At 39.7% G+C, this 13,935-nt stretch overlaps 1 protein-coding gene across 7 annotated transcripts in view; it reads left to right on the forward strand.

Annotated features, from left to right (window-relative positions):
- Positions 1-12,970, forward strand: part of LOC115013232 (transducin-like enhancer protein 4) — a 39,328-nt gene extending 26,358 nt beyond the window's left edge. For 6 of the 7 annotated variants that reach the window (XM_029439336.1, XM_029439337.1, XM_029439338.1 and 3 more), the window contains 12 exons: positions 1,463-1,585; positions 2,321-2,374; positions 2,466-2,618; positions 3,086-3,218; positions 3,363-3,550; positions 4,348-4,424; positions 4,530-4,779; positions 4,934-5,181; positions 5,677-5,824; positions 6,730-6,880; positions 8,618-8,694; positions 9,424-12,970. In XM_029439336.1, coding sequence (XP_029295196.1) covers positions 1,463-1,585; positions 2,321-2,374; positions 2,466-2,618; positions 3,086-3,218; positions 3,363-3,550; positions 4,348-4,424; positions 4,530-4,779; positions 4,934-5,181; positions 5,677-5,824; positions 6,730-6,880; positions 8,618-8,694; positions 9,424-9,531 — 1,710 coding nt within the window. In that variant the 3' untranslated portion in view covers positions 9,532-12,970. Of the gene's footprint in view, positions 1-1,462; positions 1,586-2,320; positions 2,375-2,465; positions 2,619-3,085; positions 3,219-3,362; positions 3,551-4,347; positions 4,425-4,529; positions 4,780-4,933; positions 5,182-5,676; positions 5,825-6,729; positions 6,881-8,617; positions 8,695-9,423 lie in introns of those variants that run through there. The other variant, XR_003832777.1, reaches the window with a different exon arrangement.
- The last annotated feature ends 965 nt before the right edge of the window (positions 12,971-13,935 follow it).

Genomic DNA, 13,935 nt, shown 5'->3' on the forward strand with positions numbered 1-13,935 from the left:
ACACATGCACACACACACACACGCACACACACGCACACACACGCACACACACGCACACACACGCACACATACACCCACTAAAACTCACTGCTCCCCCACAGAATCTTTGTCATCAACACTTGCAGCACGGCAAAGGGCAGTGGAAAGGTTACAGGCGTGAGTTAGTGGAAAGGTCGAGTTAAAGGTCCTGCTTTATTTTCCTTCTCTCTGTCCGGCGTGTGCCGTGTAAGGAGAGCCTCCATGCCTCCCAATATGAGAGAGAGAGAGATTGTAATCCTTCAGTAATGGTATTTAAAGGATGCCATATTGAGTATTGAATATCTTGATATCTTGATGACATCAATGGATCAACTTCCACCCTTCTCCACATTTCAAAATAATGGTGTTCAAGCCAAGATGGCGTAGACAAACTTCAGAGGATGCCGAACTGCTTTGTTATTGTGTGATACAATCAAAATAAAATAGTTTTGACAGGAAGAGGAGTTTTTTAAAGTGATCTGGAGTATATAACAGTCATTTTGTGTTTGCGCTGTTTGCATTGCTGTCTGGCGGCACGCTTTGGGAGGTTTTTCCTTGTGCGATGCGAGGGTCTAAGGACAGAGGGTGTCGTAACCTGTACAGTCTGTAAAGCACACTGAGACACATGTATAATTTGTGATATTGGGCTATAGCAATACATTTGATTTGATTTGATTTGATTTAGGTCCGATTTGATTTGTCCTAATTTAACTCAAAGTAGAATTCTGTCCTGGGCTTTTCATGTAAGTCATTTTCCTCCAGCTATCACTGTCTTTAGAAGGAGAGGAACATCCCTGCTCTTTGCTTGGTAGTCTCAGTCCAGCGTTGCTCAGACCTTAATGTTTCATTTTTGTCTGTCTGTTGAATTCCTCTTTGGATATTTTTTAATTGTAAGCTATAAAGAGCCAATATGTACCCGTGTTAATTTAAATAAATAATGGTTTTGTATAATAGCCCATGCGTCTAATTTACTTTGATTGACAGTACTGGATGCAATTCTATTTCTGTTTTTCTTCTCCCAAATTACAAACAAATATTTTCTCTCTTACCTCTTCTGATATGAAGCCATGCAGATGGTTTTGGTTGTATTTGCTCAGGTTTTGGGAGATATCTGTTTTCACCCAATACAAAGGAGCTGAATGGATTTTCGTCTAGGAATTTAGCTGCTTGTTTATATTTAAAGGATTTAACAGCAAAACATCAATGTCCATATTACTCTGAATAACTCACAGATCACGCTGTCAACTGTTTTCAGTGGGAATGTTTATATGGAAGAAAGTAAATCCAAGGAAAAACGTTGAAAGAGCGGCTTTACTGCTGACATAAAGATAAAGGTGGTTACAATGAACACACAGCAGGACTGAGACCTTGAATCATATCTTTTAAAATGAAAAAAGATTGTTTTTTCCTCTCCTTAAGTTTTTGTTTCTTGTCCCACCTCCAGAGCTCATCTGTGTCGCCTTCGGCCAGTTTTCGAACCCGAGAGAAGCACAGGAGTTCAAGTGATTACTCCTCGGACAGCAAGAAACAGAAGACAGACGATAAGGAGCTGGCCTCTACACGCTATGTGAGTCATCAACATTCATTTGACCTTTTCTGACTGAATAAGTGTATTTGTCCTTTAAACATGTTGTTTCTGAGGGAAAGACGAGAGTTTTTCATTTGATTGTTTAGCCCAGAATTGAGTCTGGGCTCAAATATTCACCTTTTTTAGAGAAACAGAGACAGGCAGGGAAGTTATCCGCCATGAGTCACATTCAAACACACACTTTCTTTTTTTTGACAACACAGTGAGAGAGACCATGTCAAAGGCTGTAGCTCGGGTTTTAACTCAGTGTGTTGCAGTTTATGACTTGTTCTTCAGCCTGATAAGCCATCTGGATCATACGCAGTGGAACCATTTTTGACCACTTTATATGATAATTAAAACATGCAAAAATACAAAAGGAATAATGCCAGAGGAATAATTAAAACAGTCTTCATGGTCCTCTTTTAGAACATTAGTTAAATCCTTGACTTTACGATCACCCTTTTTATAAATGTATGTCATTTCTATTTCATGTACTTTTAAATAGATGGGATTTTGAATTTGATGAAAGCACTGATTATCTCTATTTTTTACTGGTGGAGAATTTAAGTTGATGTTTTTTTTTCCTATGACAGCTTAGAAATAGGACATAGAAAATCCCTTTTGTCCAAAATAAAATAAAATGCTGAGCACATTAAATGCACATGCAAATGTTATATACTACTACTTCAAAATGTCAAGTGTGTGTGTGTGTCTCCTATGTGTCCGTCCCAGGAGAGTGATGGAGAGAAGAGCGACGACAACTTGGTGGTGGATGTCTCCACTGAGGTACAACGCAGTTTAGCAGCACGCCGTCTTTTGTGTTAAAAAAATAAATCCATTTTATGATCTCATTGTTGCCTGTGCTCACCACCCAAAGGATCCAACGTCTCCTAGAGGAAGTCCTGCCCACTCGCCTCGGGAGAACGGATTGGACAAGAGCCGCCTGTTGAAGAAGGATGCTCCACTGAGTCCGTCCTCCATCGCCTCCTCCAGCAGCACACCTTCATCCAAATCCAAAGAGATTAATTTGGTGAGTCGTTGGGGTAATTATAGCCCTCTGATCTTTTTCTTCATCATTTCTCAGGGTAGTATCCTATTTTTAGGCATTCAGAAAAATGTAATCATTGTAAGTAAGGTATAGAACAGGATAAAGATTTGGGGTTAATGAAGGGATGTTGGTAAAAAGAAGATAAACCATAAGCAAAGTGTAAATAAAGGGCAGAATGTAGGTGAAGAATCCTGGATTTCATCAGGTGCACAAAGCGTTTAGCACTTAATGCCTTTTTAAAGAATATCAATTTTATGAGTCATAAATTCAGCCACAGCATGAGTAGTTCCTGTATTATTTCAATGTTTCTGCTCTGCTATTAAATCTGGCTGCGTGTGTCTTTCAGCTCTAAAACCCTTCTGCAACGAGATATGTACTCCATCTGAAGACAATCTTTGGATTAGTGTTTTAAACTTTTGTGATGTTAAGCTCTTTCTTTTATGTTGCAGAATGAGAAGTCAACAACGCCTGTGTCCAAGTCCAGCACTCCCACATCCCGCTCTGACGCCCCGACACCCAGCAGCACCTCCACCCCGAGCCTGAGGTCAGCACCCGTTAAACCTCCAGGAGTCGAGACGCTGGGTGAGTGTTGCAGCAGAACATACAACCTCTCTGAACGCCTCAGTGAGATAGTGGATTTGTAAAGTAGCCTCTCAAAAACATCCCTGGTACAAAAACATCCCTGTTTCCTCAGATGCAAATGTCAGACAGTGTTTTTTCTTGTAGCTCCAGGTCTCCGCACGCCGTTGGCAGTGCCCTGCACGTACCCAAGTCCGTTTGGAATGGTTCCCCACCCGGGTATGAACGGAGAGCTGAGTGGAGCCGCAGCAGCCTACACCGGCCTGCATAACATTTCTCCACAGATGAGCGCAGTGGCTGCTGCTGCAGTGGCAGCTTATGGACGCACACAAGTGGTACCCCAACATGCACACAACACACATACACTTTGTATATGTATGGATACTTACCAACATACAAACTTAAACTTAAACAGGGAAAAATAAAATAATATATGAAGTATTCTAATCATATGCCTGCTTCTGCTACTCATTCCAATTCTAATTATTTTAAATGTCATTATTTTTGACTAGATTTACAACTGTAAATGGAAATTATGGTTAAAAAACTGCCCTAAAATGGCAAATATGTGGAAAAATGTAATGTGAGTGAGAGAGTATTATTTTATTGGGTAGATCAGCATTGATTTGGTGATTGGCAAGTCAAAAACGTTCAATACAAATATAAAAGTGTTTTTTTTCAATGTCTAGTTAATATATAACCAACAGCATTTCAGTGACTACATTTTAGTTGACTATATTATACTTTAGTTGTTATAACCTGCCTCACATTCAAATATTGTCATTTAAATACTATTGAAACACCATGTGAAACTTGGTTGTCTAAAAATATAACTTTTGGCACTATCTCAGAAGCCTAGTCACCCACTTACAGCGCTGGTGCTTTGTAATTTATGATGCACTGAATACAGGAAACAGCATTCAGGACATGCGTATAGTATGCAAGCTGCCAGTTGATGTCTGGTTTTAAAAGATCAATGCAGCAATCAAAGGTCTTTATCTTTTGTAAAACCTTTCTACTGAGTAACAGAGACATAGATACTCATCACGATCCCAGCCACCAACAGCTCTAGTTTTTGTGTAATTTGTTTCTGGTTGAATTGTATTCTAAACTCTCGTCTCATATTTTCTAGGTGGGATTTGATCCTCACCACCACATTCGTGTCCCTGGCCTTCCTCCCAACCTGTCAGGCATTCCTGGTGGAAAACCGTATGCTTCCAGATTGTTTAATAAATCCCCATTTATTTCCTCTTCTTTGTCACATTTACCTTTACCCACACATCCACCTCTGTTCTCTCCCTTTCTTTCCTCTAGAGCCTACTCGTTTCATGTGAGTGCTGATGGACAAATGCAGCCTGTGCCTTTTCCCCCGGATGCGCTGATCGGCTCCGGCATCCCGCGCCACGCACGACAGATCAATACTCTCAGCCACGGGGAGGTGGTGTGTGCTGTCACCATCAGTAACCCGACACGTCATGTCTACACCGGCGGCAAGGGCTGCGTCAAGGTCTGGGACATCAGTCACCCTGGAAACAAGACCCCTGTGTCCCAGCTGGACTGCCTTGTGAGTGCAATGACCGCTACATACATGAAATGTAACTTTATATATGGTTAAAAGGCAGCACATGTCTTCTATTGTTTTACCTGTTACTGCTGACAGCAACTAGTTTATGCATTGATACTTTTTTAATGAAATTACAAAACTTCTGTCTCATCAGAACAGAGATAACTACATACGTTCCTGTCGGCTACTTCCGGATGGGAGGACTCTCATCGTTGGGGGCGAGGCGAGTACTTTGTCAATCTGGGATTTGGCTACACCAACTCCACGAATCAAGGCTGAACTAACTTCGTCAGCACCTGCGTGCTATGCTCTGGCCATCAGCCCCGACTCCAAGGTGTGCTTTTCCTGCTGCTCCGACGGAAACATAGCCGTGTGGGATCTTCACAACCAGACTCTGGTTAGGTATGAAGCTGGGGGGGTGATGTGTGAGGGTATTGATTAGTGCTGGATGATCAACTAAATGTTGGTTGTGTTACCAAACCTAAAACCAGTTGTTGGACCTGATACAATTAAACAGAAAGTACCTACAACAACCGATGGCATTCCACCAACTCTATTCCATCTACAGTCCACAAATGATTGGTCTACCATACTTTGCAAGACAGTCATCTATAAGAGATGCCATTAACTTGAAACATACCCCTGAAATAGCAGAGGATTTTTTTAAAACAAGAATTAGGGAAGTAGGGACACAGCCTTAGTATATGGGGCAACCGCTGTAAGATTTCTGACATGTCCCCCCATTGGATGCTGATGTGGCTGATTTATGGAACACATCTTGCAACCTGAGGCCTACATACCGAAACTGTAAAGATCTTTCCTTTTGCCATCTTAAGAGTGTCTCTTCTTCCCAAGACGAGACACAAGTATTCATATGTTTCCTGTGATTTGATGCAGGCAGTTTCAGGGCCACACCGACGGAGCCAGCTGTATAGACATCTCTAATGATGGGACGAAGCTGTGGACTGGAGGACTGGATAACACCGTGCGCTCCTGGGACCTGAGAGAGGGACGGCAGCTGCAGCAGCACGACTTTACCTCCCAGGTACAGAAGACACTTTTTACACACAAACACAACCTCTTTATTATTTTAACTGGGTTTGTGTAGCAGTAGGGTGGAAATAGTTTGCGGGTAATAGTTGCTTACAGGTTTGCTTTTGCACAATTTGGTGGTTGCAAGTAAAATACACAGATTGATGAAAATCTCAGGACAAGTCAGTCAGTCAGTCAGCTTTGCTTTATCGCTGTAATTTACAAGCTCAGTTCAGAACATTTTAACCCACCATAAAGGCCAGACTGAGCTCTAGTTTTCTGTGCTCAAATAACTCTAACACTGGTGGTTAGAATTTAGGGGTTTTTTTCAGGTGAGGAGGAAAAGAGCAGCAATAATAGACCATTACTGCAATTCTCCTGAAAATACCCATTTCACAGTCTCAGTGTGCACAGGAGGAGGTGAGTGGGCATTAAAGAGAGCTCAGAGAGGGCAGGCCAGCCAGGGAGAGACATGGCCAATAGAGTGCTAATACTATCCAATAATATCTCTTCTAACCCCTCCACCTCCCTAAAAACTGCTTCAGCAAGTTTAACAACAGCAAAAATACAAATGTTGTTTATCGAGCCATCGGGTGTCTCATTCATCTGGAAAAAGAGATGAGATTTGACTAAATCATTCACCCACCTTCATGATGTGTAATTGCTGCTGGCAGGACTGTTGCATACTTAATATGATTTTAGAAGCAGAAACAGCCATCTGCTTTGACAGATTAGTATGAAATGCTTATGATGGTTTGCAAAAGCATACAGTGGATTTTTGCCAGCATCCTTAGATATGTTAATATCAGCAGCCACCCCCGCAGACAAACACAATCTCTACAAACAGTTGACTAATATATGTGTTATATATTGTAAACTATGAGAGATATAACTACCAACCGTTGGGTTTTGTTGCAGATCTTCTCACTGGGATACTGTCCAACGGGCGAGTGGCTGGCAGTGGGGATGGAGAACAATAATGTGGAGGTCCTACATGTTACCAAACCTGACAAGTACCAGCTCCACCTGCATGAAAGCTGCGTGCTCTCACTCAGATTTGCTCACTGTGGTAAGAATCGACAATTTGTCTTGAAACATGTTCCTATCAGTGTTTTTGAAAAGGTTTTAAATGAAGGAAATGAATGTGTGTACCGAGTCTTGTCATATTCGTGTATTGGCTTGTCGATCAAATTCTGTAGGAATTGATGAGAAGTGTTGCTTTAGCATAAAGTGTTGAGTGATACTATGCATTAGAGGAAATGACAATTTGTTGCAGGTTTATACTGCTGCATGGTGAGTGATGACATAAAAATCCAAACCAATAATGACTTTTTAGTAGTGAAGATTATCCCTGCCCTCACAAGGCTGAATATTTATGTATTATAGTATTTCTCTCGGGCAACACTAGAGAAGGACACTACACTTTATTTATGTACGTTTACAAATGTTCATTGTCCCTCGAAACCAACATGCTGCGTTCTGCTGATAAAAGCTGTTGTTAAGTGCACTACAACTCTATATATTATTTATCTATAAGTTTCATTTTACTCGTTTAGTTATTTGGACCTGTGGACATTTATTTAGTTGATACATTTTTGTTCAAATGCACTGCCATCGACTTAAGCAAACAGACACAATGCAGACAATAACAGTGTTTAAATGACTGTTCATTTAAATTCAGCAATTTTGTGTCCCATTTCTTGCTATTATTAAATTGTTGTATTTTATCGGATGCAAAAAACACAACAACAATATATGGGCATTATATATCAGCATCGGCCGCCCTGCTCTCTCATTATCAGCATCGGTCATTGAAAAACTCACATCGGTCGACCAATATTACATTGTCATCACTTAATGGTTAAATTGATCAATAGGACAATTTCCCAAAATGTTGATAATGACAAACCTGTTTAATTTTGAAGCCACCACTTTGTATATCAGTACTGTATTGTACATACATATCTAATGTAGGATCATACTAATGTTAACAAAATATCCTAAATTATTAGATTTTTTGAGTTTATTTAGGTATAACAGACACAACAACAATGTTGCCCTTACTGTCAGTATGTGAGCATCATAGTATGCTGGTATCGTACTTCTCCCACTAAGTCTGGATCAATTCGCCCTCCTGCGGTTAAAATGAGATGCTGGTGCCCCCTCCTCTCATTTTAACGTTTCTTAAAGACAGCATGCAACACTTTTACTCAGTTACAACTTTCATCTGCTCTTCATATTGCAATGTGGGATTGAGACTTACTTTACATTCTTTTATTTTTTTATTTCGACCTTAAGCAATTGATGTATCCTAGCTGGGAGCGTTCTTAATGAGTTAAATGAGTCACATTATTACTCACTATGCTCTGGCTTATCAAATAAATAGAGTTATCGCTGCAATAGATATAATTGATAAACTTGCCATAATTACAAAATACAAGATATTGTTGTTTATTGTCCAAAGAGGTTACTACAGAGTCAAGCGACAAATCAAGACCAGCTTTGTTTGAGCCAGTTTGTGTGCCGATTGATTAACTGTCATTTGAATTAGCAGCTGAATCTTCAGACCGGACAATGATAGACATTAGCATCATTTTTTATTACAGATAAATACATTTTCAAGTGTTTTTTAAATCTGATACAAGAACCCTGCATGGCTCAGTTAACTTAAAGTGCCATTTATTGTAAGTCTTAGCTCCCTTAATCACCACTAATCTGAATCGCTCAGGTAATTGAGACATGTTTCAAATTTGTGCCAAAATGATTTCCGTTGATGTGGCCTAATGTGGTTTGTCTTCCTCTGCAGGGAAGTGGTTTGTGAGCACAGGAAAAGACAATCTGCTTAACGCATGGAGAACCCCGTATGGAGCCAGCATATTCCAGGTAATGTGGAAGAACGTACCACAAGAACATAAACGCACAGGCAGCTTAGACGTCAAATATAATATTTGTCTACAGAAATATCTTTGAGCAATTCTCAGTCAGTAGCTCTTAGAAATATCTACAAGATACTGACATACTTTCATAACACCCAAACAACATGGCATGACTTTCTAACTCTACCCACGACATGGGTCTGGATAAGAGCGTCTGCTAAATGACCTGCCCTGTAATGGGAAGTATCTGATAAAGGGCGCGGGGCGAGGCTGCCTTACTTCATTACTGTTATTATTGTCATTGCTGTTATCTTTATATGATTCTACATTGCTGCATTATATAATAATATATTTGCCCAATCCTGGGGATTTCTGCTGAACATTTCAATTAAAAAAGATTTAGAAAATAAAGAAGTGAAATATCTTTAAGCATGACATTGAATGTTCTTTCAGCTTTAACACACAAGTGGATGTGCTGAATACAGCGAAATCAGAATCTTAAAAAGTAAAAGTCGCTGTATGTCAAGGACACAAATGTCTGAAAGAGAAGCCGTCATCGCGGGTCTTAATAAAAAAAAAAGGTGGGAGCTGCCACTGCACTTTACTCTTTACATATACCTGTGGACTGGACTGAGAAATAAATCTTCTGCTTAACATCTATTTGTCACACATTTGGCTTTCATCCCCTTTTTCAGTCTCAAGCGCACTTTTCACTCATCTTTTATTCCCTTTACAGTCAAAGGAGTCGTCCTCAGTGCTGAGCTGCGACATCTCCATAGACGATAAGTACATTGTGACGGGCTCAGGCGATAAGAAAGCGACTGTCTACGAGGTCAACTACTAGAAGGGCCAGGCACTCTGCCGTTTCTCCACCACCTATGTACAATGTGTATAAAATGGATTTGAATGGAACTAACCAAACAGACTGAGTGTTTCTTGGACAGTGACCTCTTTGACCTTTTAGCTGGCCGTGGATCAAAGCGAACAAGCAGCACCAAGCACAAAGATTTTCTTTTTTTGTCTTACTGAGTGGCTTTTTGTTGTTGTGAGGATGAGTGAATGTCCATGTGCACTGAATCTGGAGAGGATGCTGTTGTTACAGCGTCGGCCAGATCACATTCCTTTACACTTTTAGGCCTCTTTTTTTACCAACACATTTGCACGGACAAGTAGCTACAACACGAGCGTTGTTGTACACATGCTTGCCTTCGTAATTTGTGTACCTGAAGGCTTAAAAATAATTGGGGCAACACTTGAGAGGATTACTATTGAGTTAATGTAAATATCACGGGAGAAGTTTCTCTTCAAAACTTCATGCCATGTAATCTGTTCAGAGTCCGCTGCCAACCTTATTCCACATCATGATATACTGCCCCCACCACTTAATTGCATCTTTCAGGCGTGTAGTGTTCATTTCTCTAGATACAGACAACGAACACTCAACAAGTATCCAAAGCTTTATTCAGTAACAACTTCCTGTGAAAGTTTGCATTCAATTGAACTGTTTTGTGTTTTGATTGAGCTGCACAGCTTTTTATTAATGTCAGCTCTAAATGCAGTATTGTCATTTTTTATATTTTGGTTCTATTCCATGTTTTCTTGCCTTCAGTCACTGCATGTTAATACATCATACCAAATTTGCCTCTCTTTTTTTTTACGTTAGGCTGATTTAAAAATATATTTTCTTTAACTTTGAACAAGCTGTTTCCCCTTGGATCTGGATTTTATGCCAAGCTAAGCTAACCGGGCTGCTGGCTGTAGCTTAATATTTCCCGTTCACACATGACAGTTCGATCTTCTCATTTAACTCTCTGAAAAAATAATAACATTTCCCAAAATGTCGAACTATTCCTTCAGAAATGCAGCTTGAGTCTATTATCTTTGATATTTATTTTCTACCTGCTGCGTTCATTCATATTTTTATTTACTTTCTCTCATAATTTCGAGTGAGGTGGAAGCTCAGTGTGTGTGTGTGTGTGCGTGTGTGTGTGTGTGTGTGTGTGTGTGTGTGTGTGTGTGTGTGTGTGTGTGTGTGTTTTGAGCCTGTGGGCGTTTAACAAACAAACTAACAAGATTGCCCTCAGTGCCCTCCCTACTGTGTGACCTTTGCACTTGGTTCTGCTCCCTCAGTTCAGCCTCCTCTGGATGCTCACTGGAGTCTGCTTGACAGATTTCAGTGAAACTGTTTGATTGGTGATTGGAGGTCGACCTGCTTTTCCTGCCTGGATTCCTTTTTGTTTGGACCTTTGGACACTTGTAGTCAGCGATACGCTCATGATTTCTCTTGGATTCACTTCTATTGGCTTGTAGAAATAACACAGTGCCTTTATGCCGCTGCGCTTCTGACTCCATTTTGTCTCGTTAAGTGTTCAACTACACAGAGAAGAAACGTGATGGACTCTGCTGTTAGAGTGTTTTTGTTTTTTAAATGACAGTTTGTAAGTGCAACATTTAAGGATGGATTTTATTTTAAAAAGATCAGTCATGAGTTAATTAAGCTAAACGGTAACCCAGACTATCCAGTACGACTTGTATTATTGTCTGTTGTCCACTTTGAAGTAATCAGGACCAAACTCCTCTTTGTGTCGCCTGCTATGCCATGCACGTGAATACATTACTCATGGCTACTGCTGTTTCAGTCTGATTGTTTTAAGCATGATGCCATTAACCAGAAGTTTTTGGAGCTACTATAATGTTCACTGTATTTTTTAATTCCACTTTTTAAGCTTTGTTCTTGTTGCCATTGTATTTCTGCTGCGTCGCTACAACCCCATGCTCAAATGACACCTACGGGAAGACACATACATCAAAACACAGCACATCAGTTATTGGCAGAGATGTACGTGTCTGCTACAAACTGTGACCAAATATCCTAACACCAACCTCCCCTGATCTACAACCATTTTAAACGTTATAACTAAATATAACTATCACTTTTAAACATGGTCATTTTACCGTCCTGGTATAACCCATGTGGGATCCATCATTGTGCATCAGCGAAAGGTTATTTTGAGATTAATGTATAAAATATCATTTGCATTGTTATTTTCAATCCCAGGAGTTGCATATCATAGCTTTATCTTCCAGTTCTTGACCCTTTCAGTACAACAATACATGCTCAACCTGTAAATCAAGAAGGCTTTTTACGGGGTTAAAATAATATAAGGATCAAAGTAAGAAGGACGCTATTAGTTATTCTCATGTTATTCTCATTAATGGGATACGGCCTTAAACCTACTTCTCTGGCTCGATATGGTTCTTCCTTTCACAAGAGCACCCTCTGTCTGTACTGACTGCCTCATAAAATATCAAATGGACAAACATTTGAATGTGTTTAATGGTTTATCTCTGGTTTGATTTTCAAACTGATAAAGAGTGCAGTGCTCACACATTAATCTTCCTGACACCTAACTACCTGTCTGAGTATTTTACTGTAAGGTGTTGATAGCTAGATAGAGATATTACAATTGGAAAAAGGGTCAGTATTGACTCTTCTCTAAGATGCTGAGCACGCCCTTCTTCTGTTCAAATAGAAGCCTATTTAAGATTGCCATTTCTTTTTAAAATGTTTACAATATAATTTGTTTTGTGGCTGATCTCTATCTGAGTTAAAGAAACTACTGATTAAACTGCACTGGTGTGAATGCAAAGGGACATTTTGCAGCAAAGCCACAGAACAAGTCCTTTGTGTTTGATACAGGAGTGACCCTATGTAAGATATTACACTGTTATTACGGATATTTTTGTAATTTCTTTGACAGACACACACACAGTGACATTCTGAAGGACCGGTCATGATATTGGTTTGTTTTTCACAGTGTTTGCCTTATTTTGTGCTTTCTTTCTAAATCTGAAACATTTCTGTGTTTTCTGCAGTCAGCTACGCTTTCAAATTAAAAAGACAATTTGTTCACCTTACTGTCAACGACTGCTCACCTCAAGTAGGTCATTACATCAGTACCTTAAATGGCTACTGTCCAACCTATGTCCTCATTAATTATGGAAAAATATAAAATACACTTTGGTTATACTTATGTTAACCTCAATGGTCGTCATCTCATCTGATTGCTACAAGTTAGCTGGCTAACATGACCTGATACAGAAACAATGTTACGTACACTAATGATGTGTCGAGCATTTAGCTTGACTGAACTCATGAAGGTGTTATAGACTGTAAACATGTAATAAGTTGTTGAGTTTTTTTCTTTCCTCTTTAATACAAAATGCCTTTGCTTTCTTTTTTCAAGTCTGTGGTTGATTTTATTAAATTACTGTGTGAAGCATTTTGTGTGAGACTTTCTGAGAAGAATGGGGAGACGTTCGTACAATTCATTGTCCAGATGTTGAAGGAAAGTGTGTCCAGTGGTGGCAGAAGTACTCAGCTATTGTACTTAATTAAGAGTAGGAATACAGGGTATAAATACTCACAAGTCATTCAAAATTATATTAGCATCAAAAGTAAAAGTACTCATGTAGAATACATAATCATATATATTATGGTATGTAAAGAAAATGTACAGCAAGCGGGTCTGCGATCAAGAACAGACAGACCATAGAATGCCGTAATTGACCAATCATAATCAAGTATTCAACAAAAATGTGTAATAATGGATTATAATTATTGTATCGACGCATTCATGTGTAAACATCACTTTAATGTTGCAGGTTGTAAAGGTGGGGCATGCAGGGTAGTTTAATGTACTTAGTAACCTCCCACCACTGAGTATATCTGCATTTCTGTGGGACAGGCAGCTTGTTTTTCCTCTGTGGTGTTACAGTGTGTGTCAAAGAATGATTTTGTGTTTCTTTAAAGTCTATCCATGGTATTTGATCATTGGCTATAAAGCAGAAATGAAAAATGGATTGCGGGTGTGATGGACTTATGACAGAGGTTAACGTAGAGTCGCTGACAGCAGATTCCTTCCCTCCTGGAAAAAGGTATTAAATGTTCATGACACAACATTTGACTTGTCCACGGGTCGCCACATTTCATTCCTCAATTCACACATTTGTGTATGGCAACCCGTTAATGGACTCATTAACAACCTGCCTCTTTTCTGTGCATGCCCAGGGCATTAATATTCTAACGGTTTCCTTCACAATCTAATATAACTACCACACAATTACACTGGCTGCAGCCCGCTGTCAGCTGCAGAAGACATTCAATTATGCATTAAAGGTTACAGCTCTCTGCCCTTGAAAGAAACTTACAGCACTGTCTCGTGGCAAAACAACCAGAACAACAGCT

The sequence above is a fragment of the Cottoperca gobio genome, chromosome 9 (genome assembly GCF_900634415.1).
Source record: "Cottoperca gobio chromosome 9, fCotGob3.1, whole genome shotgun sequence".
Classification (NCBI taxonomy): Eukaryota; Metazoa; Chordata; class Actinopteri; order Perciformes; family Bovichtidae; genus Cottoperca; species Cottoperca gobio.